Genomic DNA, 14,605 nt, shown 5'->3' on the forward strand with positions numbered 1-14,605 from the left:
CACACATTTCCTTGTATACTTTGGATCTGATGTCCCCTTACAAAAAATCCCTACAGGAATATTATGCAGAGATACAGCTATAGAATGATTTCGGCTCATGTTCCTGTAGAAATACCTGCAAGAATTCTATGAAGGAAATAATTATATGCAGGAATGATATCCTCCAGGAATGATATTGTGCAGGATAGATCTGAAATTCTGCTAGACATGGTGAGAGTTTGTGAAATAACCTGGGGTGTAACCTGACCTGGGCATTCAGGACTGTAGCCCCCAAGATTTTACTTTAGCCCCAAATAATTATCCACTTGGATCGGTTTGTCACTACGTAACTGAACATCATTAAATTGTTGTAATTTTATATCTTGAACAGAGACGAGACCAGTCAGACAGGGTTTACAGGAAAATATGTGGAAATACTTGTGTCTTATTGGCTGACAGGTCTCAATTCTGCCAAACACTAGCTCACATAGTGAGCCAAACCAGGTGGATGGGCTACAACAGCAAGTATTACATCTGGTTCGACTCCTGTCAGCCAAGAACAAGAACCTGAGGTTATCATGGGCATATGCTCACCTAATCTGATGTTTTGTGCATGCTAAGGTGCTTTTCTGACCACCACGGTTATAAAGATTGATTATTTTAGTTAAAATATAATTCTTGGCAGCTTGAACCATTCTTCTTAACAAGGCATTTTCACCCACAGAACTGTCATCCAGTTATGATGAGTGAGATGAATGCCCAAGATTAACTGAGGATTTCAGGAACATGAATATTTCCTCCTCAAGTCCAGAAAGTACCTGAACTTAAAAAATAAAATGTTACAAAATGTGTGCAATGTAAAAATGTAAACGTAGAACAATCAAGGCAACATCGCATTATAGCGCAAAATGGGACTCCTGGTGCTCTGGTTTCTGCTCAGCCTATTAGCATACTTAGCCTAGCCTCGTATAAATCTTCCACTTTAACACTTAATTCCGGATAAAACTGTGCTGAGGTCCGCGTCTGACGAGTCTAGCTCCTGCTCTGAGGACACTCGCTGTCCTCCCCAGAGCCGACATTTTAACGGAAAACACTTGTTACTGGCTGTTTGCTTGTCACTCGTAGCACACTCCTTTATCAAGGCATATGATAGGCTGTTTATGATCCAGGGACGCCGCACGCTTCAGGGTTGTTCATGCAACCAAACTTAATGTCTGTTTATGTCATGTTCATTTTATCGAGCGTTACACACAAAATTGTTTCTTTACCGATAAAGGTGTACTGTCGATAAATACCGATACTGTTTTATCGCCAAGCCCTACTTCAATAAAATAATACATAAATAAAAACTTCATTGTGTGTTTACTCAGGTAACTGACATGTACAAAATTCGGTAAACATATGTAACATGGAAATACATACAAAAATGTCTCTTGAACCCATGACCTAAACTCAACAGGAAGTCAGCCATTTAGATTTTTCTCTTAAATTTTTGTTCCGTTTTTTGCCATTTCCAGGCCTCATACTTTAACGAACTCCTCCTAGAGATTTAATCACATCGACATTATATTGGGTCAGTCTCATCTAAAGGCACTGATGATGCTAAATTGCGAAGCTTTTGAGTTTTCACTGCACGGCGTGGGTGTGGCGGTCTCACAAATATCGATGTTTCGCCAAGAGAAAGAAAGTTCTTATAACTCAAACATACATAGTCCAATCTGCTCCGAACTTCACATATTTGATAACAGTCCAGGACTGAAGACATTTCCATGCCAATATTCTGTTATAGTCATAGCACCACCTGCTGGCAACAACCATTTACAGGCCACGTATTTTTACGAACTCCTACTAGAGATTTCATCCGATCAACATCATATGCGGACTACATAATCTCAACACCTTGCCGAAGCTAAATTGCGAAGCTTTTGAGTTATCATTGAAGGGCGTGTCCGTGGCAGCCTGACAAATTTCATTGTGAAACAAATCACATTTTTGACGCCTAAACATGCTCGAAAACTCATGCAACTTTGCAGACATCTCAAGAGTGGAGAACATTCAGATCTGATACAGGTTTGAGAATGGATTGTGCCAAAATACTGCAGATTAAATTATGAGCACTTTAAAGTGTTTTTATTTATTTATTTATTTTTCTTTCTTTTTTTTTTTTTACCTTTGAGGCATGTAAATCTATTGTATGAGACAATTTTAAACAAAATTAGGCACGTTTCAAAACCATAATTGGTGCGCTTTAAATAATGTTCTCGAATTTCTATATAGTATGTAGCCCCTTTTGTCGCCACCTGGCGGCCCCTAGTATGAGAACCACTGTATTAAAAATTGTGCAGCAGTTTGTGAGCTCTAAAGAAAGCCCACGGAAAAGAAATCTGAATTGAACAATGTCAGACTAAATACTTTGTCGAGCTCCCACTGCTTTTATTTCTTCATACTGTTTGGAGGGGACATGAAATAAATGTAATGAGACCTGGGACCTGTAGACATGAACAAGATGAGACTGGATTTGTGGGCGGGGCTTCAGCAGCTCTTATTTAAGGCTGAGAACAGAAGTGCGCTCAGTTGAAGCGGTTTCTTCTTTTTTTTCCCCTTAAAGGTTTATTTCATTTTAACGCAGAAATGATTGTAACGATTTATTCACTTTTTGCAGGTAAGTAATTTTTTTAAAACGTCTTTATTAACATCCCAGGCCATAAACATGATCTGTAGATGAATTAGTCTTCTAAATGAGGTGTTGTCACTCAGGATCTGTCTGAACAGCAGTTTGTAATTCCAGAATACCTGTAATCCCATGTTTATTTCTTTCTGTGAATTTTGTTAGTTTAGAGATAAACTGTAGATTAAATCCACATTAATTCCCTCACACTTATACATCACATATGTACAGTACACACACATAAGTACATATCACATGTAACATCATAGGAATATATTTCACATGTCTTATAGTGTAGGTTACAGTACCACGGTTATAAAATTGTTAATATTGATTAATTTCTGAAACCAGTGGGGAAAAAAGTTGATTAAAATAAATAAATAAATCTAGAAAACTTTCCCAGCATGTTGTTAGATGTGTTGTGGATAAAAAATGTCATAAAATAAACATAAGGGAGACCTAGCATCCAGCAAAGGGGAGAAGAAGAAAAGACGGGCACCTAGACACATAGAAGCGGGATTAGGCGGACATTGACAAATTGGAATTACACTTTAAAGATCTTTAAGAGCAGTAGTAGTCAAAAAAGTCAAAAAGAGGTATACGAGCTGAGCTGAGGAGGGCTAATACACACACACACACACACACGCTCGTACAGTCAAGGACGGGCAAGTAGACACAACATACACACACACTCTCTCTTTCTCATACACACACATGAATAACTTTAATAATATCTTATAGTAATAGAGAAACTCTCTATAAAAAAACAGAATAGTAGGATATGCAGGACAGTAGAACTGTAATGATATTAAGAAGTTGGAAGTACAGTAAACCGCTTTTCAAGTAGTATAAATATATATAAAATAAGAAATATAGTGCAAATATGAAAATAAATTATAAACTAGAAATACAGGAAAATGTAAACTTACTCATGACTCAAATGGTGAGGGTTCTTGTCTCGCAAGGAAGGCCTTAATTTTAAGAAAGAACCATGAGGAGCCATTTATAAGGGTGGCTGAGTCAAGCTGCCCCCCCGCGAGATAACAGTAAGACCAAGGTCACTCTAGATTGTTTAGTCTTGTCCACTTTCTATTTTACGGGTTATTCAAACTATAACCGATATGGTTTCGATTCTCTGGGTAACTGAAAAATGAAGTTTCTGATCCTCTGAGTAACTAGAAACTGTGGGTTTTTATTTTCTGGGTTATTAGAAATGCCTGGGTTCTGATTTTATGTGTAAATTAAAACCCCTGCTTTCAATTCTATGTGTAAGTGAAATAGCCCTTTTCTGGAACATAAGAGTAAGGTAAATGAGCTCTTTTTTAACCCTATTGGTAGTGAGATCATAGTCTTCTTGAAACATCTGGGTTATTTAGTGTGTAAATACAGTATAAATACTGGAGCTTAAGCTCAGGGTATTGGGATCACTTCTGAGAATTCTCATCGGTGTGGATCTCGTGTGGTGGAACGGAACAATAAAGCTGGACCCTTGCTTCTTCTCACTCACGGCTGGTGTATTTTTTTCTATCTCCAACTGGGCTCAGAGGTAGATGTGAGTATTGGCTTCTATGTTGAATTTTAAGTGTTTTTGGGTAATAGGCTAAATTTGAGCCAACACATGATAAAGTGGTCTGGTGCAAACTTCTCCAGTTGAATGGTGAAAGTCGTGAGCCAACTACACACTGTATACCCAGATAAGTCTCTGCATGCACTGAAAAGACATATTGTCATTTTATTTGTTATATAATAGTAATAATACTATATTTTATTTTTTAAAAAGTGCCTTCCACGACACCCAAGGTCACTTCACTAATACAACATGCAAATACAATTCACACAAAACTCAAACACATTATATTGTGCATATAACCTATACATTTATATATGTGCATATATACACATTATACAATATTTTACATAAAACAATATTATACTGTATATATAAAATTATACATATGCATATATACAATATTATACATAAAACACAGTATTATACTGTATATATACAATTATACATATGCATGTATACACATTATACAATATTATACATACAACACTAAAACACAATATGATACTGTATATATACACAATTATACATGTGCATATATACACATTATATGATATTATACATAAAACACTAATAGACTATATATATACATACATATATATACACACACACTAAAACATATTAGAATTAAGTATTATGTAACTATGTCACGGAGAATATACAAGCCTGTTATACAAGCCTGAGTTTTTAAAGAACTTTTGAATCTTGAAATGGTTTCACAGTAGGCAACAGGAAGCCAGAGAAGCTGGATGAGCAGAGGTGTTACATGGCTGGTTGATTTGGAGCATGTAATGATCATTGCTGCAGAGTTTTGGATTATTTGGAGCCGGTGAAGTAGTTTATTATGGATACCAGTCAGGATGGAATTGCAGTAACATTAGCATTGACCAAGACTTCTTTGCTGTGTTGAGTGAGGGATGGGTGTAGTCTTGCAATGTTCCGTAGATGGAAGAATACACTGCGAGAAACAATCAGTGCGTTTACATGGACGACAATAATCCACTATTAACCCGATTAAGATGATACTCTGATGAAGAAACTACCATGTAAACAGCAATTTTTAATTACCTCAATCCGATTAAGGTCATACTCAAAGTAAACATAACCATATGTTATAACCATACCATAACGAAGACAAACTGTATGTTAATACGATAAATTCTGGAGGGACGTCAGACGGCGTGGCGCGGTGACGTAATGACGTGTGCCGTTAATCGAATTATGTTCTATAACATGTAAAACCTGAACATGAAAGGAGTATTCTAAAAGCGACTCATGTAAACACCTCAATCAAATTATTATCTTACTCAGACAGTAAGTTTACATGGACAACAATAATCCAATATTAACCCAATTAAGACAATACTCTGATTAAGAAACTACCATATAAACAGCAATTTTTAATTACCTTAATCTGATTAAAGTCATACTCGAAGTAAACACAAATTGAATTAAGACATGTGGAGTACTCCTGTTTTAGTCACATTATCGAGGTGTATTACACACATGTAAACACCTTAATCACACTATTAACGTCATGTGAGAGTTTCCACTGCATTTTGCGACAGGACACGTACACACACTGCAGTGCTCAACCGTTTTATGAACTGTTTTACGAACCGTCAAACAAGAGAGCACGTCTGTGTCCCAAACCACGTACTTACCTACTATAGGCCTATAGTAGGCGAAATACATGTATCTCGGCTACTATATAGACGGTAAGTACGCGGTTTGGGACACAGCCCACGGCTTCAAGCAGTTGTCTATTAGCAAGTACAGCATGACAAATAATTAACCGTACTTGAAGCGTTCGTAAAATTCGTATAGTGCAGCCGTCAACAGAGAGGGTGAAGGTGTTCATCTTTGCAAGTGCTGTTTTAGAGCCAACAACGAGTATTCAGCAGAAATGTTCAGCAGAAATGTTCAGCAGAAATATTCAGCAGAAATGTTCAGAAGAAATGTTCACTAGAAATGTTCAGCAGAAATGTTTACTAGAAATGATCAGCAGAAATGTTCAGCAGAAATGTTCTGCAGAAATGTTCAGTAGAAATGTTCAACAGAAATGTTCAGCAGAAATGTTCACTAGAAATGTTCAGCAGAAATGTTCACTAGAAATGTTCAGCAGAAATGTTCAGTAGAAATGTTCAGCAGAAATGTTCAGCAGAAATGTCCAGCAGAAATGAAACTGGAGATTGTTTGTTTGAGCTGAAATAAAAAAAAGAAAATGAAAAAAAAAAAGGAAAAAAAAAACAACGAGTAGCTCAGTCTTATTGCTGTTTAATTTCAGAATATGAACAAGTGTTCCAGTGTTACAGTAATTCATCAGTTATAAATCTGGAATAATGATTGTAGTGGGCCCAAGGCTTGCGGTTGTTGACAGTTCATAATGGACCCCTGGACTTGGCTATTAACCTGTAGTTGTATGAATTAATGATACCCTTGATACTGAAGCTCAAAGACGTGGGGAAAAACACTGTGTCAGTGCTTATTAAAACCATAGTGCAAACCATAGTGCATGTTTAGATGGTTGTGAAAGTAGTGGTTGGAGAGACTTCATGATGCAGAGCTTTTTTTTAGAATTGGAACCAGCACAAGAGAAACTTGTGTTAATAATCGCACTGGCAAATTCATCACGCATGTTTTACAGGTCAGTTAAGAACCCATGAGCCTTGTCTATGAAGTAATAGGCGAGGTACAGTACTAGGAACCCCAGACAAAATAAATGTATGGGGACATTCTGACAGATTTATGTTGGTATTATGTCTTCATGTTACCCCAAGATAATGTTGTGACCCTTTACTTCAGTGGAGAAATCAAAATCGCAGTAGACACGTATTTCGAAGACATTTCTTAATTGAAAACAATCGCATGAATGTATAAAAACGAAGAAAGTGGCTACCCTACAATTGCTGAACATGATCTCAAAACTGTGACCTTTCCCCCTCCCCACCCCACAGTACCGGTACTTGCCAAGCAGTGCACAGAGTAGAGGTGTAAGAGCCAGAGAATATATATATATATATATATATATATATATATATATATATATATATATATATATACTTACAGGAGTAAGTCCTAGAAGTAAGTGAAAGACTGATTTTCAGTTATCGAAAGCGTTTGGTTGCAGTTATTGCTGCAGAAGAAGCACAACCAGATTTTAAGTTTAAGGGGGAATTATTTTTTCACACTGGTGATGGGTGTTGGATAACTTTTTTTGCTTCAATAAAAATAAATAAATAAATAAACTATTTTAACTGTATGGTGTGTTCACTCAGGTTGCCTTTGTTTCATGTTGTATTTCGTTTGAAATGCTAAAACTATTTAGTATAAGATAATACTAAACACAAAAGCAGAAGAAATCTAGATTGGGCAAATACTTTTTCACAGCACTGTATGTACATGTAGTATGTACATGTGGGTTTTGGTCTGTGCTGCAATACCTCAGCGTGTACGCCTTATTGCAAAGGGAAGAAGTCAGCTTTAAATCAGCACAAGTTTATGGAGGAGTGACTGGTGACCTGACCTGAAAACATCTGCTGTAACACTTTCTGGTTGTTACAAATACCATAAGTTTTTACATGTCTATAGGAATACATACAGTGTCAATATTTACACTCAGCCTGGTTGCTGGAGAAGTAGTACTACAAACTGTCTAAAAGTTTGTCAGGCAGAAATGAGTATAAACTGCAAAGAGAAGTGTTTTTAAATCTGCTACACCACTTGTTTTGGTAGTTATCATTTTTATTTGATTAATATTAAATCAGAATTAAAATCCTAAGACATTATGCCATTCTGAGCAATAACAAGGGAATGTATTAAGTTTACAAAGCAGTTGCAAAATGTAGGTTTCAAGTATATTTCTAGTATAATTGTTTAAATGACGAGCGTGTAACAAAACAATTCATTCAATTTCTCATGTAACTTCTCAGGTAAACATGACAGAAATGGCCTCAAGATAAGCCGAGATAATGGTACTGAATCACAAATAAATGGTCTAATCTATATTAATTAATATTAAGAATAGAAGAACTTGTACAAAACCAGTAAATTCAGCTTGGTTAACCCTCTACCTTTACTACTATATAAAGTCTCTCAGAATGAGAAGCTTACAGTCTCAGAGTTTTCATGCATGGAAAGGTTATTTCTGAGATTCTGGTCTGTAAATACTGCAATGTGCTTAAAGTTTTGGACAAAATCATAGCTCAGGAATTAAATTAAATTGCTGAGCCTAATCTGAAAGGTTGATCTTTTTTGTTCCACCAGTCACATTTCTGTCTTAGCCAGTGCTTTATTACTTTGAATCATGCCGTTTACCTTGAGGTTGGGTTAACAGTTACCATCCAGTGTTGCACCAAAAATGATTCAGTTAAGAGCTTTAACAAATTCAAACACACCAAAAAGAAACCCTTTAAGTGTTTTTTTGTTTCAGGTTGCAGGTGGCTGCCTGCCATAAAAAACCTAGAAAGTATTAGCTATGTTGTTTACACTGCTATATTTGAGAGAATAATAATGGAAATCATTTTTTCCCTCTACAGTGATCCACCTGACCTCATCTTTAACTGTTGACATCCCACTCACATTTTATGAATTTGCCCGTGGGGGCAACGGCACTATACCATGCAACTTCAAACCCCAACAAGCAGACAACCCATCAATCATCATCTCATGGACTTCACATCCAGATAATCCTGCAGATTCTGATGTAATGAACTCACTTCAGCAAATTTGCTTCTTATGCTGCTTCAGCACCTTCCTTTTCACCTTCCTTATATTTCTTCTGAATTGTCTTAATGATTGTAAGTGAGGTATGAAATGGCCTGTTGGAACTCCTGGTGTGTGTATTGCTAAGAGAAGCTGTAATTCCAGCACCTGATTCAACCTACATTTATAGATATAACATACAGCATACAGTGTACATATCACTAAATCTATTTTTAAGTCCAGCAAACTATAACCTTCCTGAACATGTCTTAAATAATGAAAAACCTAAAGATGTGTAATGCTTGCATGGTATAAACATATGCTCTGCTATAAACTATTATCATGAAATTTTGTTTGTGCTAAATTCTTTGGTCTTATAGATTGGCATCCTCACGTATTACTACTTCTCAAGTGCAGCGGATAATCTGGATGTCCGTGATGGATATACTAACCGAGCTTCACTTCAGGTAGACATTGCTAAAGGATGGGCGAACTTGACACTCAGTTCTCTAACATCAAAGGACAGTAGAGGGTATCAGTGCAAAGTTCAAATTCCTAAGGACACCCAGGGAAAACCATCAGATACCACTACGGTTGTGGTTTTGGGTAAGTACAGGGGCTGGTAATATGTAATGCTAACAGTTAATAGTATGCAAACAGCAAATTAATAATAATTCAAGATCCTTTCTATATAATTTCCCCCATTTCATTGAAGAAATATTCAGATGTTAATGTTTTACTTGATGGGGCTGGGACTCTTCAGAAGCTGTTGGAGCAGCTTAGATGCAAACAAACATTTCAGCTTGTTGGATGATTTGACGTTTTGAATTTTGAAGTTAAAATTCATTGTGTGAAATGAGTCAAAACTCCTCATAAAAGGTCAAGTGCACAGACAGCTGAGGGAATGAAATGAGCGATGAGAGTAAAGGTTGAAAGGCAGAAGTAGATGTTATTTTGACTGACTCCTATGTCAATAAAAATATTTAATTATATATATATATATATATACATATATATATATATATATATATATATATATATATATATATATATATATGTATGTATATATCTCATTAAATATTTTTATTGACCTAGGAGTCAGTCAAAATAACATATATATATATATATATATATATATATATATATATATATATATATATATATATATAATGGTAACAGTAATAAGGAAGCATTAAATATTTAATTTTCCTTTATATGGTGGCATTTCTTAAACAATTGAATGATTAGGTTCGTGTTTATTTATAAGTTTGTGGAAACTCACTTTCTTTATTTTTCATAATGTTTAATTAATTCCAGAAATACTAACCCCATTTCCAGAACACCTTTTCTTTGTACTTTTGTCAGTTAATTAAAGTTTCAAGAGACTTGACAAATCATGAATTTTTGTTTTTTTTTTTGCATTTATAAAAAATTCCAACTTTTATGGAAATGGGCTTAGTATATAATGTCTGGTTTCACAAAATGTTCTCGATGGTATTCTTAGTCCCTGTCCTAGTGAGGGATGAGTTTTTGATGGAGCAAAGCACTTCTGTAAGTCGCTCTGGATAAGGTCATCTGGTAAATGCTGTAAACGTAATAAAAATAAGCGATTTAAACTCAACAACACTTTCCATATATAAAAGTGCAGTAATCCATGTGAATTCTATGATTTGATCAAGTAGAGGTTTACATTAGTTAGTCTTACCACATTTCTTACAGAAACACTCCTATGAATGATTTACAAATAAACACTTTGTTGTAGGGTATCATCGTTATAGACTGCAGCAGGAGAGCTGTACAATCAGTGTCGTCGGGTGAAAAACCCACATAACGTAATTCAGTAACCTGTAGATGTGCAACTAATTTGCAGTGCAGTAATTCTGACAGATCTTCTCCTGTTAAACAGTGGCTCCTTCCAAACCCATCTGCGCTGTTCAGGGAAAAGCAGAGTTTTACCAGAACATCAGCCTGACCTGTCGTTCAGAGGAGGGCACGCCAACACCGACGTACAAATGGCAAAGCTATGATGTCAGCAATAATCCCCAACAGAATCCACCCATGGCCACTGATGGTATGTGTATTTAGTCTTCATCCTGTGTCTATGTATGGGTATTATATTGAACTCCAGCGTCCAGTTATATATCTGGAAACATTGCCTCCTGCCCTTTCCATTCTGTTACCATAACTATTTTGTATGTCTCTCTTCAGTGAATGGAGTTTTGTCACTTTACAATATTTCCACGGAGACCAGTGGTTATTATATCTGCACGTCTGCCAATAAAATTAGCAATGCATCCTGTATTCTGACTTTGACCGTCATGCCATGCAAGTATTTTAAAAATTGTGTATTTATCATGCTAAAATGTTGACCCTTTTTCCTGTTTATCAGTTTTTGGCTTCCTCTTTTCATTTTATTTTGTGTGGTTCTGTCCCTTAGCCTCAGACTCCATGAACATTGGAGTCTGGATAATTGGAGGCTGTGCAGTTTTTCTCTTCCTCCTGATGATCATTATCTGCTGCTCCTGCTGCTGCTGCCGCCGGAAAAAAGTACAAGTCTGAGGAGTACACCGTGGGGTATGCTATTACTTAATTGTGAAAACTAGTAACGTAACACCTAAGCAAGAACTGTTGTAATTGTAGAGGCTTACCATGTGTCAGCATTGGATAGATTTTTTGCTGAAAAAAAACAATGTTTAGCATTCATTATAATCTGTGTCTATAAAACATGCAGTCTTTGGATAATTAAAAAAATCTTTTAATTGATCTGCTGCCTTTTGTTTTGCTTTGACTGCTGGTGTAATGTACATGTTCTTTGTTGTGTTGATGGTCAAGACGCTCAGAAGGCAAACTGGCCTTGGGGAAAAAAATCAACATTGTTCAATTTATTATAAACAGATCACCAGAGGATGGTGAGTACACAGATAAAGAGCCAGAGGAGCTTGAAGGGCACCAAGACGAACGTCTCAAGCGCAAAGCTGACGGAAATGACGAACACGATGAGCATAGTGATCACTGTGATGATCGGCACGGGCGGTCAGATAACCGTCAATGTGATTCTGACCAGAATGATGACCGGCGTTCTCACCATTATGATGATCGGCGAAGAGATGGTTATGATAATGATAATGATGATGAGTCTGTATTGATCACATACAGCACAGTGAAATTCTTTTCTTTGCATACTCCAGCATGTTAGGAAGTTGGGGTCAGGGCGCAGGGTCAGCCAAGACCGTTATGGCCACCCTGATGATCGCTATGATGACCGCAGTAGATCTCCAAATGTTCCAGCTAATAAGCCAACTAGAGGCTAAGTAGGCCTGCAAGATCTGTTTTTTGAATTTATTTTTAAACTCTGAATTTACCTGAAATTGCCAAAAGGAGGTTTATTTATTTGTTCTGAACATGGCTACTTTTTCTGGCTTTGTTAACTTTCATGCCTTTAATTTCATATTAATACACCAGAAAAAAAGCAATTTCAAGAAAGTAAAAAGTCTTGTTTCTGGAAAATGAACCCTTTTTTTGTATAAAAAGAAAAATAATCACGGTTGCATCTGCCAAAGCTCAGGAAAATTGCTGATTGTGTAAATGCTTATGTTTACTTTTATAGACTCACAATGAAAATAAATGGTTTGAAAACTTATAACTCCAAAATATTTCATGTAATTTCTTTAATATAAATGTAAATTGTTTTAATTAAATATTTTTTTTAATAAATATAAATTCGTGTAAATATATTAGGACAGGAATAATGCCACTGCATGCAAATATGTACTACTCAAAAAAAATGCAAAGCAATACATACAGTCTGCGGTACGTTAAGGACACAGCTTCGGCATGTTATTGATTACACAGGGGAGATCTTGACCTGCTATGGCATTACTGCCTGACACACCTCCTACGGTGCCCATAGGATTACCGCTCTTCCTTCAGCTTTGCCACAATGCCAGATCTATACAGACGTCCCCAGTGACTAAGGTTGTAGCAAGCCCCACTCGCACCGTTACTTTTTTGGTTTTGGGCAAAGTTAAAATGATTATGAGGCGATTGTTTCATTTTGAAAGAGAAGTTATAGGTTTGCTGAATTTAGCTTGGATATTTGGAATTGTGCTTATAGGAAGTTTCATGAAATATGTTTTAGCGATTGTGAAAAACTGTAATACAAGTTTCTCTTATGCTGGTTCCAAAATGTCAAATAGCTATGCATCATGTTGTGTCTCAAACCACTATTTCCTTCAACCATCTAAACATGCACAGTGGTTTGCACTCTGGTTTCAGCAAGTGCTGACAGTGTTTCAAACGGATATGGAATTATTTTTCTTACACTTCTTTGAGCTTCAGTATCAAGGGTGGCATCATTCAAAACAAGAATTATTATGTGGAAATATGAGGAATTTAAACATACACTAACCTACACTGCAACACTGTTGTGGCTGCCAAGCTTGGGAACATTACTGATTGTGTAAATGCCTAAGTTTACTTTTATAGGCTCACAATGAAAATAAACGGATTGATAACTCCAGCATATTTCATGCAGTTTCATTTAATATAATATAAATTGTTTTAATGAAATATTTAAAAATGAAATATCAATTTGTGAAAATATTAGGACAGGAATAATGCCACCGCATGCAAATATATAACACTCAAAACAACGCAAAGCAATACATACAGTCTGCAGTACAGTAAAAGCGTGCTTTCATTGATTACACAGGTAGATATCACATGACAGGAAGCCACACATGATTTTATGGAGATGCCGGTGATCCTGACCCTTTCTGCTCTCTGGACCTGACTGATCAACTGGAGCTCATCAACTGGAGGCTTCTGCCTGGATATTGCTTAGGATGGTACCACTTGAAGTACCATAGAAATAGTTTTGGACATTTTCGCTGTGGTTGCTGGGACTATGGTTGCTACTATGGCTTTGGGACTGCAATTACCACATACAGTTTTGCACTCAGGTCTCCTTTGTGAACAGTGGACTAGTTCAACAAATAGACTTCATGTATAAACCATAATGAACTTTCTTAATGAACCAGTTGTTACCCAGATGAGGACGGATTCCCTTCTGAGTCTGGTTCCTCTCAAGGTTTCTTCCTCATATTATCTTAGAGAGTTGTTCCTTGCCACTGGCGCCACCTGCTTGTTCAATAGGGATAAATTCACACACTTAAAATCTGTATCCTGTGTTTATATGTTTCTGTAAAGCTGCTTTGAGACACTATCCATTGTTAAAAGCGCTGTACAAATAAAATTGAATTGAATTGAATTGAATATTGACCTGCTATGTCATTACTGCCTGTCACACCTCCTCCGGTGCCCATAGGATTACCGCTCTTCCTTCAGTTTGCCACCATTCCTAATGCAACCAGATCTATACACACCTCCCAAGTGACTAAGGTTGTAGCAAGTCCCATGGGCACTGTTAATGCTTGTTCAGTTCCACTGGTTGCATATGGTTTTTCAGTTTCACGTAGAACCACTCAGGCATGCTTGCCTAACACAACCAGAGCCATACAGACCTTCCCAGAGATTAAGGCTGTGAAAAGCCCCACTGGCAACATTAATTCATGCTCAGTGTCACTGGTTCCATATGGCATAGGTCAGCTGCAGGGTCGTCCGTCAGGTACCACCACTCAACAACATTTCGCTCCTTTAACCTCCTGCGACTAGTCCTTGAGTTCGAT

General features: G+C 36.7%; 1 protein-coding gene across 1 annotated transcript; it reads left to right on the forward strand.

The window, feature by feature from the left end:
• Positions 1–813: 813 nt before the first annotated feature.
• LOC128602274 (cell surface A33 antigen-like) lies at positions 814–11,837 on the forward strand. Its single transcript, XM_053615968.1, has 6 exons — positions 814–2,641; positions 8,753–8,919; positions 9,299–9,524; positions 10,825–10,989; positions 11,127–11,492; positions 11,814–11,837. The coding sequence occupies exons 1-5, from the start codon at positions 2,611–2,613 to the stop codon at positions 11,285–11,287; spliced, it is 750 nt and encodes a 249-aa protein (XP_053471943.1). The 5' UTR covers positions 814–2,610; the 3' UTR covers positions 11,288–11,492; positions 11,814–11,837.
• Positions 11,838–14,605: the final 2,768 nt, after the last annotated feature.

Source organism: Ictalurus furcatus, chromosome 26 (genome assembly GCF_023375685.1).
Source record: "Ictalurus furcatus strain D&B chromosome 26, Billie_1.0, whole genome shotgun sequence".
Lineage (NCBI taxonomy): Eukaryota > Metazoa > Chordata > Actinopteri > Siluriformes > Ictaluridae > Ictalurus > Ictalurus furcatus.

Bases quoted from the DNA above. Each gene is read 5' to 3' on its own strand.
- LOC128602274 (XM_053615968.1), top strand. From the start codon at position 2,611: ATGATTGTAACGATTTATTCACTTTTTGCAG. The intron at 2,642-8,752 runs GTAAGTAATTTT...TTCCCTCTACAG, and splicing joins GATTTATTCACTTTTTGCAG to TGATCCACCTGACCTCATCT. The intron at 9,525-10,824 runs GTAAGTACAGGG...CCTGTTAAACAG, and splicing joins CACTACGGTTGTGGTTTTGG to TGGCTCCTTCCAAACCCATC.